Consider the following 18,055-nt stretch of genomic DNA (forward strand, 5'->3'; position numbering starts at 1 on the left):
CATTCACACACACTTTCACACACTGGCGATAGCAAGCTACTTTGTAGCCACAGCTGCCCTGGGGCACACTGACTGAGTTTTATGATTATCAGTGCAGCCCTGATGGAAGCTCAGACTCTCACTGCACCGCATGTAGATGCATGTATATTAAACAGTACATTATTTTAAACCTGTTTATGATGATGTTCTAAGTTGAGACATATTTTGGAAAGGGTTTGGGACATTGCTTCTGACATTTTGAGGCCTGATTTAAGACTCGTTTTGGACCATAGTTTGGGCTAGTTATAGTTTAATTCTAATGTTAGAAAGGCTTTGAACGTCGTCCAGGACATCATTTCCATTTAAGTCAAAATCCCTTTAGGGGCATTGATTCTTGCATTTTTAGGTGTTGATTTGGGTCTTCTTTAGAAAGCTTTGGACCTTGTTCATCATGGTGTTTAGGACTAGTTTCAGATGCAGAGCTTCCTCATGTTATTTCCTGTCAGACTGTGCAGCCTCTCTGTATGAGCCAGTCTCACATTAGCAGACGTGTTGCGTGTCATATGAGGTGTGCTGATGTGCCGGACAGACAGAGGAAGCATAAAGCCAGAGCCCAAGGGCCCCGAGGCTCGGCCCTCCTCCCTCTATGGTGCCGTGCAATTACAGTAATAGTGTGGAGGCTGCCGGTGTTGAGCGTGAAGCTCGGTTCCCGACTGTGTGCTGATGGAGGTGATGGTGCTGAATACAAAGTGTGGAAGAGGTGAGGTGCTGCGGCCTGAATCCTAACAGCTCAGAGGAGGAGGAGGAACAGTGGAAAACAGTCCCTGAGTTCAAACCATGAGTTCTCCTCCGTGCTGCACATTGTGTTCAGAATCACAACAACAATCAGCTGCTGCTTTAGCGGCGAGCTGCGGCACTCACGCCATCAGACTCTATGACAGGAAACTGACCGACATGAAAAAACAAGGCTGGCTCTGCTACATTCAGACTCAGTTTTCTGACCACACATACATGAGCTTTTGATGTGTTTTTCTCAGAGTTGAAGCTTTTAAAAAAATTGAGATTTCTTTGACGAAATAAGTAAAATGACACTTTAACAGGAAGTGTTGTGCTTGATGAATTTGTGGTTTTCAGGTCTTTGTCTGACTCTGAGCATTCACACGCTGAGCTGCATTCAAACACAATCATTCAGGATGTTAGAGCAGCTGGCACAAAATGTCAAGTTTTTGCAATTTCTTTCTTCTTCCAAGGTTTCTGAGCAGTGACTCAACACAGAAGCTTCTGGATGCTCGACAAGGTGACGGCTGTAAAGAAAACACATTTACTCCCTAAACCAGCGACTTTAAAGACCAACGCGTAACGTTAAAGCATCTTTAAATCTGTAAACTCTAAACCAGTTTGATGTTCAGAGGGAAAATGTTTTTATAACTTCAGCTCTGCAGTGTAGACTAAAGACTGTAAAGAATAAAATACCTCTGAAAGGATCCAAAAAGCAGATGTTCTGTGAAGCTCCACAGATTCATCCGCTGTTGATATCCTTCATTATAGTTTCCAGGAAATAGGCAGACTAATACCAGGAACCAGGAACAAATGTTCTACATTTACTGTGGTAAATAAAGGACAAGCTAATCGTAGCACTGCGGACAGTACGAAAACATCTTCAGTGCCTGTGCTGCTGTCAGACGGCTCCATCCAAACCCACCAGACTCCATTCACAAAAACCCAAATTCTACCCATAGGAAACAAAGCTGCCTGCATCGGGTGCAGGTCTGTGTTACTGTGTGAAACCTATTAACTCATCGCTCACCTGGAAAACAGGTGAATCCACAATAACGTGTTTGAGACTCAATCTCCGGATGTGTGATGTAGTAATCCATCACATGAAATAAACTACTTTCTGTGTGAAAAAGTAAAGTAGTTTCTTTTTGGACACCTGTTCACCTTAATGACTGGAACAGAAACAGCTGGAACAGCTGCTCGCTGTGACCTCAGCAGGGACGTTACCTGGGAGGGGGGCAGCTCTCCGGCTCTCCTGCTGCTGCTGCTGAACGGGTGGACTCCAGCGGCCACGGCCCTGCCGCCCGTCTGAAGGTTGATGGGGGACGTCTGCAGTGGCTCCGAGCTCGCCACCGCCTTCTGTCCGTTAATGTGTGCGGTTACCATGGAAACGGGAGCCTTGGCCGGCACCACGGAGATGGCGATGCCCTGACTGGGAGGCTTGATGAGCGACAGCGGCTTAGTCGTCCCAACAGGACAGCTTCTGACCGCCAGCTTCTGCAGAGAGACAGGAGAGAGACAGACAGGTGAGACAGACAGATAACAGCAAGGGAGGGAGAGTGAGACGGAGATGCTTCTGTCTGTGTGTGAGGGCCTCAGTCTGTCTGTACTTTGAGTAAACCTCACACTCCTCCTGAAACTACATTTCCCTGCTGTATGAAGATGCTGCAAACAAAGCCGTGGCTGAGATTAAAAAGCTGTGTGCAGAGCGTCCTCCTGCCTTTAAGGTTACACCAATCAGGACACAGTCTGAAACACCTCCAAGCTCGCAGTCATGATACACAGTATCTGTATACACTGTGGATGTAGTGTATATGTTTACTTTTTAATTGACGTTTCATTTTAGTTTCAAGAATTAAATGTTAGCATTTTAATTAACATTTAAAACCATTTACTTTACATTTTATTTTGGTAAAATACAAAAAGGTAAGCTTTGTAATACTAATTTTTTATTTCTTTTGTTAAATTCACTATTGTGATTTCAATAATTTATTCTATATTTTACTATTCTGTGTATTTTTCCATTCGCTTCATAATTTCTTCTTTGCATTGTTCTTCATTCTTGTTTATTTACTTATTTATTTTTGTATTTACTTTGCTAAAGTTTTAGGGTTTTTTATGTAGTTATTTTAAAAACCTAAAAACTTTACATTTTATTATATTTTCAAGAATGAACTCATCTTCTACTATAAAAGTGTTTAGGTTGCACTTTCTACATTCGTTTGTTTTTTACTTGGTATTTTGATATTTTAAGTATATTTTTAATATTTAATCTGAATGTTGTGTGTTTGTTAGGTTTTGTTAGGGTTTACTTTGTGTTCAAAGTAAGTATTTAGTGTACAAGCAGACTGACTGCTGTATAAATGCTGGTCATGCTCTCCGTGATCCTTTACATCTATCCTGCCTGTTAACAATGTAGCAGCAGGTGAACAGGTGACCTCTTCTAGCCTGAATCCTTGAGCAGATGTCTCCCCTCGACACAAACAGATTGAAAGTGTTCACACTGGCATTGACCTGAATCTGAAGCAGCTCACGATGACTTCGACTCGCACTCTGATGTTAAACTGGAAACACTCAGCATCCTCGTCCACATGAATACACATTTATGCCCCTCCCCCACCTCAGCGTGTACCACAGAAACATTTCCCCCGGCAGATCGGAGTAATCTCCCTTTTCCCTTCGTTTCACCCTCACACTCCTGAAGAAGAGCTCTCTAAATGTTTTATATTCCACTCACTGCTGCCCCTCTCATCCCGCCGCTGCTTCTTTCAAGCGTTTCTATAGACTACAGTGGGTGGGGCGGGGCAGGGTGTGTGTGGGGGGGCCGAGCCCAGCTGCTAATCACAAAGACTTTCAAAGTTTGGGTTTTATTAGGAAATGGCAGCAGCAACGACTGTCCATATGAGTTCATGTCAGCCGTGGTTACGATGTCACCTGAACAGAACCCAGTCAAATGAAACCTGTTGGCTGTTTGGGACGTGAAGTTTCTGGAACAACAGGAAAATCCTTTCTAGCTCAGAGTGGAGGCCTCCATGACTCTCGGTGCTCCCCCTGCATTTATTCACATGTTATTTATCAGCCCTCTCCACCATGATCGCAGTGAGGCCATTGTTTCAGGGGATCAATGTAATCCACAGGCAGCCCGGGCAGCAGCCTGCTACGGGGCCCGGGGACCGCCACTCGCCATTCAGGGTTTGTTTGAGCCGGGGCGCCTCTGATTGTCTCAAAGGTCACTCATTTAAAGGCTCTCCAGGCTGCAGAGCACAGCCTCGTCCCTCCTGCAGGGAGCTGAGGAGAAAGTGAATGAGGGGAGGAAGAAGAGAACGTGAGAGCAGCAGGGATCGCAGAGAGCCACGATTACGGTGCTCCGAGAGCGTTTCAGAGCCACCGGAGATCAGACTGAAGACAAACAATGCTGCCGCCGAGAACGTCAAGATTCATCAGCACTTCAGTCAAAGACCTGCTACGAGAAAAGAAACAACACAGGACGATAAAAAAGCCTCAACCACCTGCAGAAAGCAAAGCCTGACGAGGAAACACCTCAGATCACACTGAGCTTCTGACAGAGCAGAGAACGGCATTACTACCTGCAGTTCCTCTGACGTCCAGCAGAGGCAGCAGTGAGTCAGTCCCCATAGACTACCATGTTTAACTAAAACAGCAGAAATAAACATGTTTACAGGCTGATACAGAAACGTAACAAACACGTATACATGTTTGTTCTCTATCGATAAGTTCATCACATCTGTTTGGCCGCATTAGCTCCACCCTCGTCTCCAAATATGGTCACCTATGAAAAAAACTCAACATGGCAGCAGCCAAAATGATCCAAAACTACCCAACAGATGACGTCCATGTTTAATATCCAACTCACTAAAAATGTTCTTCAGTCTTACTTTAGTACCAGCCCACAAGTTATAGGGATTTTTGACAACTTTAGAAACATTTACCCTCCCTCCAATAAGTCTAAATTAAATTACCATTAAAACCCCAAATTTAGGTTGAAATTAATTTTAGATTTTCTTTGTTAGAAATTTAAGACAATCTGTGGTCCTCACAGAGTGCTGACATATTTCCACAGCCCACAGCTACACTTAAACGTAAATCGTAAATCCTTTTTATCAGCTGATGGAATGTATTCAGAGTCTTTGAGGATCCTGCAAAAACCTTTAAACCACCCTTAAGTGTCATTAAATGACCTTCCAGGTTCTTCAAACAGGCGAGGATTTATCTTCCAGAAAAAGGACACTCAGACTTGAATGTAATGACGTGTTGCTCGACAGCTGATATCCATCTGACTCTCAGGTGTAAAGGATTTCCCAAAATGTCAGATAATGGCAGCGTGTGCTGAACCTGACCTCGGCTGCTTTAAAGCTGTGGATAAAATCAAACGGAGCTCCTGCAGCGTCGCTCTGAAAAATGTTTTCAGTGCTTCGCTTTTCTTCGGTTTTTACCAACAGTTAGGCACAAGTATCTCTAAATGAAGGATTGATTGCACATGTTACTATCAGGAGGCTTCACTAATGCATGCAGGGTGTGAAAGAAAACACCATCTCGCATAGAGAGTGCCTCTTTCTATGGTGTAACATTGAGCAGAGTCACCGGTCGAAAGGTGACGATTTAAGGATTCAGTTCCCTGGTTTTATACTGTTAAGCACCAGGATGGCCTTTTGAGTGCTGTCTAACTCCTCTGAGATATGTCTGCAGATCGGGCCTGTGTCGGGCTGATTGGCGGATTGTAGTGGAAGACTTTGGGAGGACTCTGTGACCCCTGAGCAGACAGTTTTGCCTGATAAGCAACAATCTGAGAGAGGAAACGTTAACGATGTTTTAAGGTGTCTTAACGAGCCATTCCTCCAGCTATCGGGCTCAGTTAAATGAGACGCAGCCTGCAGAGGCTTTCATCAGCGTCCACTCTCTCCTCACCTTTTATCCACACAGAGCAGCTCTAATGACGGCCAGACAGTGTGATGGAGGAAATGGGCTTTCTGATGCATGCCCAATTTTCTGCCTTTGAGAGCCGATGATTCACTTTTGTAAATTCTCCATCTGTAAGCTGGTGCACATCAAAATGGTGTAAAGCAGCACCAACTGTCTAAACTAGAGATTGAAACCAATAAACAGTCAAATAAGTACGAAATAGCCTGGTAAGCTAAACTGGTTTGGATTTTATCAGCGTCCTATTTGCTGCATGTTTATTAATGCATTCTTGTGATGTTAGAAGTTCATATTTGAGCTGCTTATAGGCCAAAATGACTGAGAGGCCATCAGAAGTTAGTGTGGGCAGTCTTTGCCTATGCAGCTACATTTGGAAACTAAGAAACTACTCTAATGGTCATCAAACCACAACTTTATTGACATATACTGAGGCGTCAGAACTCATCATAAGGTTATTAAGGGTATCAAAAGTCGTCTTTAGGGGGAAAGAGCTAAAATGGTTTCCTGACATTGCTGATGATGTTTGAGACCTCTGAGGATTAGTGAAAGTAGAACTCCAACTTTTTGGTCTTCCTGTTTCTGGTGTTTCTGTTTGATAAGCCAATAAATGGAGCCCTGTGAAGCTGTAAACTAATAACATAACATTTTCTTGTAGAATCTTTCATCATTTTTTAATAGAAAGGATTGCTGAAATTAATAAAGGCTGATTTTTACATTTTGTATTGTTTCTATTACTGTACAAAAATACTGTATATCAGATCAGTCACAGTACAACAAGCTGCTTTACACCATCCTCCATTTAACTTCATTCACCTTCAACCTCCACAACCAGCTGCTTCTCCTGCACACATGTAGGTTTCTGCTGGGCTTTAAACTACACTCCTAACCTGTGCTGGGTTTGAGTGAGGATAACGATCAGCCAGCATGTACTAAGATGTACATATTCATATATATCAATACTGTATTTGCAACAACAGAAATAAAGCTTGTCCTCGTGCCTCAGGTCAGTGGTGTTTGGAACAACATTAAACAGAATCAGAGTTTTATTCCTGGATCAACAAGGTGAAAATTAAATGGTACACTTGTAAGAAACTAGAGTCAACAGGATGGCTTTGCTTTGGAGGAAATCATCCATGTCCTGCAGAGCCTCATGCTGATTTATGTATTGTAATAACAATTTATTACACAGTGTGAACTCTACTAGAATGAAGTTACTTGGAGAAAAATGGTTAAAGGACATCTTGTTAAAACCAAAATAATGAACATATATTCAAATGAAGCATGATTATGGCCTTCAGAGCGATTACGGCACATTTATGAAGAACAAGAACTCGTTTCTTGACTCTTGAAGTTCACAGATTAAAAACATCCAGGAGGAGAACAGGTTGTGTTAATTACGAGATTTAGAAGTTAATAATTAATCATATTTTCTTCAGTAATGTTTCCATGTATGATGAGATTACTGTTACTAAGACACAGAATTTTTGTGGTGCACTGATAAAGAATGAACAAGTTTTAAAATTCTTTCCTAATGATTTCTCTATATTTGTAAAGCTCGGAAAAAGAAAAGTATCAGGATGTTTGATTTGTTGCCTCTGTCTGGTTCTGGTTTCTTTTTCCTAAATAACCATGTCTTGTAATGCTGTCTGGCCTCGGCATATTTATGCAGGAAGGAATAATAATAAAAATCAATCAATAAACTGGGAGTGAGACAGCAGTATGTGGGTGTTTTTGTCCGTTTATGGAGAAGGTGGTTACCCATCACCTCTGGAGAATTTATAGTTGGGGCCGGATCATGTTTTACAATCTTGTTTTAGAGGTTTCTACAATCTAGAGACAATTTTAGGTATTTAAGAATGGAAAAAATAAAGCCCTGCAGCATCAATCACACACTTCTTTTTATTTATGAATGCACGCCTGGAGTTTTTCTCAGACCCGGCTGTGACGGAGCGGTCACACAGTGTTCCCTTCCTCCCTGATCTCTTCTGCTCTTTGCTGGCTGAAGAAAGATCGTTAATTGAAACTCTGGGAGAGGTCCCAGTGGAAGTGCTCGAGACAGACGAGTCAGCTGGAACCAGAAAGCCAGTCAGCTTTCCACGGGGAGGGAGCTGGCAGAGACCTGAAACAGCTGCAGTGTGTCAGCTGATGGGAACAGGAAAGACGTCAAGGAATTGAAGACCACGACTACTAACTCCTGACTCCTGAAGCTGTTCCTGAAACAGCATTTCCACTTTAACATGAGTACGGACTCTGCTGGAGCCTCTGCTGGACGATGAAGGACTTGCAGGTTTTAATGGATGCCAGGAAGCATCAACTTCTAGTAAAGCTCATGCTGCGGAACCAGAAGCTCCACCCTCTGGTCTAAATATGGTCACTTCTGACTCTGATAAACCAACATGGCGGCAGCAGGCTATGATGGTATCAGATTTGAACGTGTACCACAAAAACAAAAACATTCTTTTGATTTTGAGCATTTTTTGTTTCCTTGTGGATTCGTGAGTGTAATGATACAGAAGCACAAAAAATACTTCTGATTCGATGAAGCTCTTTTTAGCCTTTTTTCTCAAACAGCGACTTTTAAACAAGAACAAAGTGAACAAAGCTGTGAAACAAAGATGAATGCATGCCTCACATGAGTTGGAATGATTTAAATCTGAATATGACGTTACTGGGCTTTAAACAACTGTAACAGTTATTCTTCGGCTTCCTCTCCTTCCTGTTTCAGCTCCCGTCCACTCCCTCGACTTTGAAAGGCACATATAGTCTGCTGCATTCGAAGAAACAACCCGTAGAGGTGAAGTTTATTCAGCATTAGTCGACGCTGGTTTTCTTTCTAATCTCTCATTCAGCAGTTAAACTGATCTCTGCGAGCTCGCCGTCTCTCTCCACTCCACTGGCAGAATTTAATTGAGAACGCCGCCGCCCGCTCCACGGCCACGGCTAAGGTCATCGCCAGCGCTGCCGATTCAGCGAGCGGGCTGGATTATCCACACTCATTATGTACTCTGGTTTGATAGTGGGCCTTTGAGATAACGGGGCTGCTGAAAAACACATTAGTAGCTGTTCAGATTTCCATCAGTGCAGCTGCCAGACGGTTCCTTTGTTTACACGCCATTTACCAGCAAGGCCCTTCAGGCCGCGAGGAGACGGACGGCTGCAGTTTGGCCTTTTCCATTCTGGTGAGACAGAAACACTCACAAACACCACCTTAAAAACGGTGAGACAAGCATAAACCCATCCAGGATCCCACCGTGGGGCCTACTTACAGGCAGGGCCAGATGTTTGATTAATTCCAGCAGGCAGGCTTCATCATAACCAGGAAGACTGTTTTTATTCAGTGCTTAATCTCGACTGAAATCCAAACTTTCAAAATAAAAGCTTTTATTAAATGAAGAAAAGAAAACAGATAAAATGTAAACAGGTTTAGGCTGAAGCTTTCCAAAGCCCACTACCATTAGACAGAGAGATTATTCCAGATTCATAAAGAGAGATTAGATTATATATGAAACCACCGAAGATAAAAGATTCTGACTGAAGCAGAGAAAATGTTCACGGATCAGAACCTCCAAAGTGTCCTTGGCTGCAGTTTCCGGGTAAATGGACTCCTACCAGCTCGTGTCTGGCAGCGGGACAGCTTATCAACAGGGGCACACAGGACAGAGTCTGGACCCTCGCCCACAGTTTGGCAAAAAGGGCCGTGAGGCCCCCGCTGCCCCACATGCAGAGGTGGAGCTTTAGCCAGCAAACACAGTGTGGAAATATGGCCGCCGGGTGGCTGCGACCCAGCAGGGAAAACACTGCAGAGCTGACCATCACTGCCACCGAGCCACACCTGCCCTCCCCGTCAGGAGGAGGTCTGATCATCTGGGACTCTCAGGTGGAGGTGAGACCTGTCCTAAACTATTACTGTAACAGCAGTTATGAAGCTGAAGCTCACAGGAAAAATATGAAACACTTCAGCTGATTAAACAAGATCCTAAACCTGTGTGTGATGTGAACTTTCTGAAGGTTCATCACCCTCTCGCTGATCACCAGGATTAAACAGAAACAGAACAGAGCTCCTTTATTCACCCACGTAAAGGATATCTGACATTAAAAATCACGTCTGTTTCAGGACAAACATTCGTAAAACACTGCGAACAAAGGCCATACTGACTATGTTTTTTATTTGTGTGCACAGATAAAAGGAAAGCACCCCAAGCAGAGATTTAACTATCAACAACCAACCAAACTGCCAGTACTCAGGTGCTGGTCATAGAGAAAAGATCAACCTAAGATTTTCAAAAACAAATTCTGATCTACAATGATGGACGAACACTTATATGATGTAATCATTTCAATTTCAGCTCGGTGAGCAGAGGTGATCTTGAAAAGACTATCGTGGTAATATTATTTATATCCCAGGAAATGAGTGGCAACCCTAATCTGGAGCTCTGAGGGAGAGAGCTGATGAGTAATTTAAAACCAGCTTACTGCGGTTAAAGTGTCAAAGGATTTAAGAAAGACAAAGAGCAGCTCAGTATATTTTACTGACTTTTCAAGACTTTTTGAAAGTGAAAAACTGGATCCTCACATGAGGTATAAGCCAGTTTCTCTCAGCTTCATCACCCTGAAGTCAGAAATGATGTTTCAGGAGTTACTCTAATTATTTTGACTTTAAGGCAGTTGAAATGAAGCTGATGTCCTGAAGAATCTAAAACATGAAACAGAGATTTCTACATTGGTTGACTTCATTAAAATACGCTGCAGGAAATATTAAAACACTCGGCACATCTTGTTTTTAAAACATTAAAATGGCGATGGTAGAAAACAAAAAAAACAAATGCTCAGCTTGAGGCTTTGCTGACCAATTACAGAGTCTATAATTCCACGTTATTCACTCCTCCTGAGCATCATCAGCAATTATCAGCTGGTCAATAAGTGAATCCAGCTGGTTAACTCGAGTAATTAAACCTGTTTCATGTAGTTTTAAATGAAATCAGAAAGAGTCCCCACTTGCTGTTCAGTGTTTGCTTTTTAACTTTAAGAGACAGAAAAAAATCCATGAAATCAAACTGAGTCGCGCTTCAGAGGCTCAATGACCACGACTCCAAGCTTCAGCAGAGCTTCAGCTCTGTCAGTATTGCTGCTCCTCACCCTCCTCCGCTGGCTTCCATCTGATAACAATCACATTAAAATGTTCATTATGCAGCCGAACGGGGCGCTCGGCCAAACCGTGCAGCACAGCTCCTCATTTCCTCTCATCTGATCATGTGGTCAGTCTCCACCCGTCACACCGTCAGTGGACAATAAATCCATTTAAATGCAAATCAAACGCGCCCCGAGTCTAATTTTCCCATGTAACTCGGACTCCATTGGAATGTGACAAGCTGCCGCACTGACCGACAGCTGGAAATGTCGACAAGAAGAGCCGAAACTATCGATCAATTTATTGGCCAGCGGATCAATGAAAACTCTGATGAGTAATTAAAGACCTCACAGATGTTTAACTGCAGATGACAACAGCTGTTTACTGTTTACATCGCTTTGTTTCTGACATTGCCTTTCATCACCCCTGACCTGATGACAAATAAAAGCTTCCTTAATGGTTAACTCGTGTCCTAATAAATCCACATGTGTCCTTACAGTTTGGATTTAAACCTGAGAAATATGTAAAAACACTCCCGGGAATCTGCAAACACTGCTTTCTGTTGCTGACAGACTTTTAATTTGAAATAATATATACACTCACCAGCCACATTAGAGACACTAACAACTAACTGATTGTTAAGGTAAATATTTAATCAGCCAATCAGATGGCAACAACTCAGTGCATTTAGACATATAGACATGATAAAAATAACCTGCTGTAGATCCAATTACTGTATTAGCATGATTAATTAAGATGATTTAAGTGACTTTTTTCTTGCTGATTTGCTTCGATTTCCCCATCAACCATTAAGAGCCACAGTTGTCTGGGAGAAATGACCTTGTTGAGGTCAGAGAATGGTCAGACTGCCTCGAGCTGATAGGAAGGTAAAAGTAACCCGGATAATCTCTCGTTACAACAAAGATCTGCAGAACAGCATCTCTGAACCTTGAAGCAGATGGGCTCCAGCAGCAGAAGACCACACTGATTTCACTCCTGTCAGTAAGAACAGGAAACTGAGGTTACACACAGACTCACAAAACTAGACAACAGAAGATGGAAAAATGTTTCCTGCTCCGATGAGTCTTAATTTCTGCAGTAATATTCACATGGTCGGCTCAGAGTTTTGACCTATATCAACAGTTCAGGCTGCTGGTGGTGTAAAGGTAGGGGAGATATACTCTTGGCAGATGTTGGGCCTTAGTACCAACTGAGCATCATTTAAACACCACAGCCTACCTGATTATTGTTGCTAACCATGTCCGTCCCTTTTTAGCAAGTGTACCATCTTCTGATGGTCGCAGCACATCTGCAGCAGCTGTGTGATGCTGTCATATCAACGTGGACCAAAATCTGAGAGTATTATTAATAATAAGATTATTATTATTAATAATAATAATAATAATAATCTTATTATTAATTAATTATTTAATTATTAATTTATTATTATTATTATTAATAATAATAATAATCGTATTATTAATTAATTATTTAATTATTTATTATTTATTAATTATTATTATTATTATTATTATTATTATTATTATTAATAATAATAATAATAATAATAATAATAATAATAATAATAATAATAATAATAATAAGATATATGCTCCAAAAAGCCAATGTTGAGGCTTCAAAATGTGGAGTCTACAAACCAGTGAGTGTTCTTGTCCATCTTTGGTATACAGTCTGAGTAATCAGCAGTTTTGTGATAGGGGAAAAAACAAAAACTGACTGCGAGCTTTTACTTCTTTGGAGAAACAGTTGAATTATTTTCTAAATACTAAGTGATGCTGATTTTCGCCCCCTAACGAGCTTCGTTACAGAGAAAGACAAAAGTGTTTACTCGGTAAATGGACTCAAAGACACAAACTTTAATTACACAAACAGAAACGGTGACAATACCTCTTCAATCGATCAGCAGCAGCGGCTCTAATCACTGTTTCTGCTGCCTTCGGCTCTTTGATTTCTCTCTTTTTTTTTTACTCAGGAGAGAAAAAACAGGAAATCACAGCAGCAGCTCCAAACTCTGATTTGTTTATCATCTCAATTAACTTTTCAGCAAAAGTGCCCAGAAGATATTTCACCTACTGAATGCCAACGCAGAGACAGAACTGAGCCGAGCCCGCTGAGATTCTCTGCCGCCCTCACCAAGATTTCAATCGCCCATCTCTGCTAATTGGGTTTTTCAGAAGTGACGGAGCCGCTCGCATGAATGGAAGATCATAAAAATGGGACTTCTTTTTAATGTGATTTGCCGAAACGTGATCGAAGCTGTTGTGACGCTGCCCGCTGTTCTCGCTGCGGCGCCTCTCCATGAAAAGTAAACGATCAAACCTCATCCCTCCTGCTCTTATTACCACTTAAATCAGCTCCTGTGACTTCACGCTGAAGGGAGGTTTCTCTCTTTGTTTCAATCCTGCAGCATCACACAGAAATGTTGCTATAGAGACGTGTCACTCCATCACAGCAGGAGGTCCGAGATGTAAATGGAAACAAGAGGAACGCAAAACAACTCAAGAAGAAGAAGCTTGATTTGACTCAGACATCTCGGGGTTTGAAAAAGGCATAAAGTTCAGCCTTTTTTTTTTTTTCAATAAAAGCTCATTTTGTGCCAGAGAGCTGAGAACTCACAAAGGCCCAGCAGGCGAGCTTTTATTCTGAAGGGAAATCTGGGCTTCCTGCATAATAGATCTAGGAGCAGGCCTGAAACTGGGCTCCTGCATCTGCGTATAAACCGCAGTAACACACAGGCCTGTTTTGGAACTGGTTTCCCTCGGCTTTTGGAAACATGTTGACACCAACATTCAGGCCTGTCTGCGAGCCAAAACAACAACATAAAGCAATAAAGGCCATCAGCTGTAAGCTCATTAATGTGCTGTTGTAATGTAAGCAGGTAAGCACAGGTGTTCTCTCTGAGCGCCGTCTTTTGCCTGGATTTGTTCGTGCGTGTCACACAGGTGCCTTTAAAAAAAGCGGAGCTCCTGTGTGTAATGAGCCAGTGTCTGTACAAACAGTTAGAACTGGATTATTAAAACTATTAAAAACCTAAAAATGTCAAATCTTTTCTGTTTTCTCCTGTACAGTCCAGATCTTTTAATTTCACAAAGAAAGATGAATTAAATGAACACCACCTCCCAGAAACATGAATCCTGTGGGAACAGAGGCCTCAGAGCTTCTCAGAAAATGTTCACCTGTGAAAACCGAGTGTCTTTAATCTCCCGTCCTCGTCCCTCAGCGTTTATTGGAGGCCAAACAAAATCACAGGCTGAAGCAGAAACGATCTGAACGTCATTGAGAAGAAATGTGGCTCGGGGTCGTCGCTTTAATGAAGACATTTATTTGCCAACCGAACAGCTCGCACCTTCAGCGAGAGCTGAGAATATTGACCAGCGGCGGCAACCGGCACATAGCTCTGAAAGGTCAAACTCTATATTAAAAAATGAAGAGCCGGAGAGAAATTATAGAGCCACTGCTGCGTCCACCGATCATCTCAGCTCTGCTCTCCTAATCGCAGATAATAAGAGGATGAAAAATGGCAGAAAGAGCAGCAGCAGACGTTATTGGTGCTGATTAAATGGCCAGTTAGTGGCTGAATGAGCAGGTTGGGCTGGAGCTCGGCCGTGTTCACGCTGAGGAGTTAAAAATCTAATCTTTTCTCAACATGATTTGGGCTGTTTGGAAGAGCAGCTGAGGAAAAATGAAGACTAGCCTGAAAAGTCACCAAGGAAAACTACACTGATGGAAGCTGCCTCCCCTAAAAGACTTCAGACATAAAGTGGAATAAAAGCAACAATGTTCCCAGCAACTAATGTACTAGTTGTTTAGTCAAGATTTAAAAAGAAGAGCTCAAACTACTCGAGTAGTGGAAAAACACCAAGGAAAAAGAAAAAGAAAAACACTCAAAGCTGACTAATGAACAAGGTTAAACACTCCTGACACACCTCAGTGATCAGGTCACGTTTTAAATGTCACTGGACGTGGTGATAACGTGGTCATCAAACAGCCACCAAACACCAGCAGTTATTTTATTATTTATTCACATTTACTACAACAGAGGGAGGTTTTTAGGATGATTTTCCACCTTTCTGCATCAATTTCCATTGAAAAGCATTTACATCACTTCCTGTTTGTTCTCTGGTTATATAACACGAGTCACACATGTGGATGTTACACAGCTTGATTTTAGGAGGTTAAGTCTCTGAATTATCATCTGAATGCCTGATTTTACTAATCATCCATCGACAGCTGCTTATATTATTAAAATCCCACCAACGTATATTCTTGTTTATACTTTTAAATGTTTCAGGTTTCAGGTGTTTGTGAGGCCAAATTACAAATTATTCTTTCTAATCATGATCTTTGTTCCTCTAAAATCCTCAGCATGGAGATCATCAATGTTATTTTGATTTATGTTTGGCCCATTGCATGTGTGATATCCCCCAAAATATTTTAATGGATATCCAAGTTTCCCTTCAGAGTGCTGATGTTCTGACCCAGTTCATAGAAAGTCAGTTTCAGTGTTTTGGCTCTCAGCTGATGCAGAAGAGAGAGAAGGAAAGAGGGTGAAAACGAAGTCATTTCAGACCACGATTTAGTCATTTGATGCCACAAATTATTAATCTGAAGGAACGAATCAGGTCATTTCAGGGTAAGAGCTGCTAAATTAAAGGCAGTGAAAGTTCTTTAAAGCCACTGATTTGAAATTTGAAGGTGCAGATGATTTATTTAAAGAACTGATTTATGAAGTGCGGCGCTCTGCTGTTGTCAGAGAAAACAGACTTTATTCAAAGTCATAAATGCTGAAGTGGTCACTCCTGAGCACTGATTATTCTTTATTTCACACTGCCACAGTCATCAGAAAAACTGATAATGGGACTGACCAGAAAAAAATATCTGATCAGATCACAAATCTTTTATATAGTTTTTGTAAAAGGTAAAAAAAAAAATTAACCTAGAGTTCTTTCCTGATGGAAACTTAAAAAGTTGTGTTATTCTTCCTGCTATGAGCTGTCCCCGCTCACATACGGCCTCAGAAACAGATACTTTATTAATTCAGCCTGTGCTTGGCACTGTGGTGAGGAGATGAGAGCACTAGACCAGGACCAGAGGGAGTCTGAGGGAGTCCAACTGGCCTGTGGGAAGCTTTAGTGCCAGGGTCGGCGCCCCGCGCTCGCTGCAGAGAAAACAACCGTTTAACATGTTGGATTAGACGGGATTAAGGACATCTGTTGAGCAAAATGAGGAGCTTCTGTTGGTTTTATCTCTCCTGCTGTGATGGCACAGAACAGACCGAGAGTTGGAGAAATTAAAAGTCAAACTCTGGAAGTCACCTGGAGGAAAATATGACAACTGAAGACGAATCCACTACTCTGGAGCTTCTTTAAGCTTTGTGAGCTCGTACACTTCAAATTCTCAGTATTTCATAGTATTGTATTGTACAGTATTGTAGTTGTGACTTGCAGAACTGACTTTAACTACTGAGACAAAACGAGTTTAGAAACTATCCAAAAAGCATCCATAATGTACAACCTGGAGCACCAAAAACATCAGTATCCACCCATTGTTTCAGGCTAAACACAGAATTAAGATACTAGAGTGATTGCTAATAAGGTTTCAGTTAGTTTGATCAAAACAGAATTTATTCTTTCTGAGGTCTGCTCCATCACATTACCATTACAGACAGCTTTAAGGGCACTTTGATCTTTTTTTTTTCTTAAATGGAAAACTGATAAAATGTTTGGTTTAGGTTTATTTATTTGAAATGCTTAAAACTGTTAATAAAAAGTTTTCTGACTTTTTATTAAAAGGTTAATTTAATTTGTCAAAGGTTTTCTGAATGAACCATGTTTTTAAACCTTACTATTCAGCCTGTTCTAAAACCACAAATTCTCTATTATGTTATACTTCAGACACTTTGGCTGATGGATCCTCATGTTTGTTTTGGCACAGACTTTATGCCGGATGTCCTTCCTATCCAGGTTTGTTACTGGCACTGATGAGATTTACATTTTGTTTCTTAGATGTAATACCGCTGCTGTTTGCAGTAATTCCAACAGCTGATTTTTTTTTAAGATATCAATGCACCTATACGAGGAAAAATAAAAATATGTTCACTGAAGCTTTCAGTTCACAAGTTGCACTTCTCTTTATGCTGATGAGCTGCTTTTATTTTCAGTTGTTGTTGGTTTGTACGATTACATAAAAACTAATGAGATAAAAGTTGGAGATTTTGAGCCTGTGAAAGGGAAGAAACCATTATATTTTGTTGTGGATCCAAACTGCTTGGAAAAAAGCTTTTTTATCATTGGCTTGGCTGCGGATCACATAGAGAAGAATGGACGACTGGCTTTGGCGGAGCTCTTTGGTGTCTGGTGCCTTTCTAGATTGTGTTTATAAATGTGTGCCAGATATTTATTGGACGTACATTTGGATAGCAATCACGTTTAGAAATGTGATGTATTCTCTCAGATATCCTTGCACTGCTTAATTTTACTCAGAGCCTGAAAAGTGTTCACCTTTGTCACATCCTTGTGGTCCTTTTTTGATGATTGTTTTAGTGTTTAAAAAAAAAATTCCATTTGCTTACAAAAAAATGTCAAATTGTTCTCATAGGCAGGTCAGGTGATCCATGCAAAGCAGAGAAGTGACTGTCCAATATTGTTTGAATGACAAAAAGAAAAGAAAAAGTAGATGTTCTACCTTTGATTACATTATCTGTTGTTACTTTCTTATTTTTAGTGTTTAGAGAGAGTAAAGTGAATAATGATGAATGCCATCCCATAAAACCAGCGGACAGTTTGAAAACTGCAACAAAACAGCAGCTGTCAGGCTGTGAGGCTTCCAGAAACACCAAAAGCTGCAAATTCAACACTGGATTTTTGTTTTTCAGCGCTTTCATTGATTCTTTCACTTTCTGCAGCTCCCTGTCCATACAGCTCCGTCTGATCAATACTCACAGTTGTCATTTTGAATTATTGATCCGCACACTTCACAACGTTAAGCTGAAGGCATTTATAGTCAACTAATGTTTTCATCTATCAGTGAAACAGCTCTCAACATCGCCATGAATAAACGCAATGCTTCAGCAACAGGACAGCATTCACAACTGTTTTCATTATCGATCAGTTTACCGGTCACTTCTCAGGTCATCTATATATCAACTGATCTTAAAATGTCACAGATTAGTGCGAAAGGCCAAATCTGGTTTCGCTAAAGCTGGCGATGATT

At 41.3% G+C, this 18,055-nt stretch overlaps 1 protein-coding gene across 3 annotated transcripts in view; it reads right to left on the bottom strand.

Moving 5' to 3' along the window:
- Nucleotides 1–18,055, bottom strand: part of phf21b (PHD finger protein 21B) — an 88,449-nt gene that overhangs the window by 14,432 nt on the left and 55,962 nt on the right. For all 3 annotated transcript variants that reach the window (XM_085387740.1, XM_085387739.1, XM_085387741.1), the window contains one exon: nt 1,984–2,253. In XM_085387740.1, coding sequence (XP_085243866.1) covers nt 1,984–2,253 — 270 coding nt within the window. The remainder of the gene's footprint in view (nt 1–1,983; nt 2,254–18,055) is intronic.

The sequence above is a fragment of the Rhamphochromis longiceps genome, linkage group LG17 (assembly GCF_057381845.1).
Source record: "Rhamphochromis longiceps isolate RC_006_pf linkage group LG17, R_longiceps_female_GT1.1, whole genome shotgun sequence".
Taxonomy (NCBI): Eukaryota; Metazoa; Chordata; class Actinopteri; order Cichliformes; family Cichlidae; genus Rhamphochromis; species Rhamphochromis longiceps.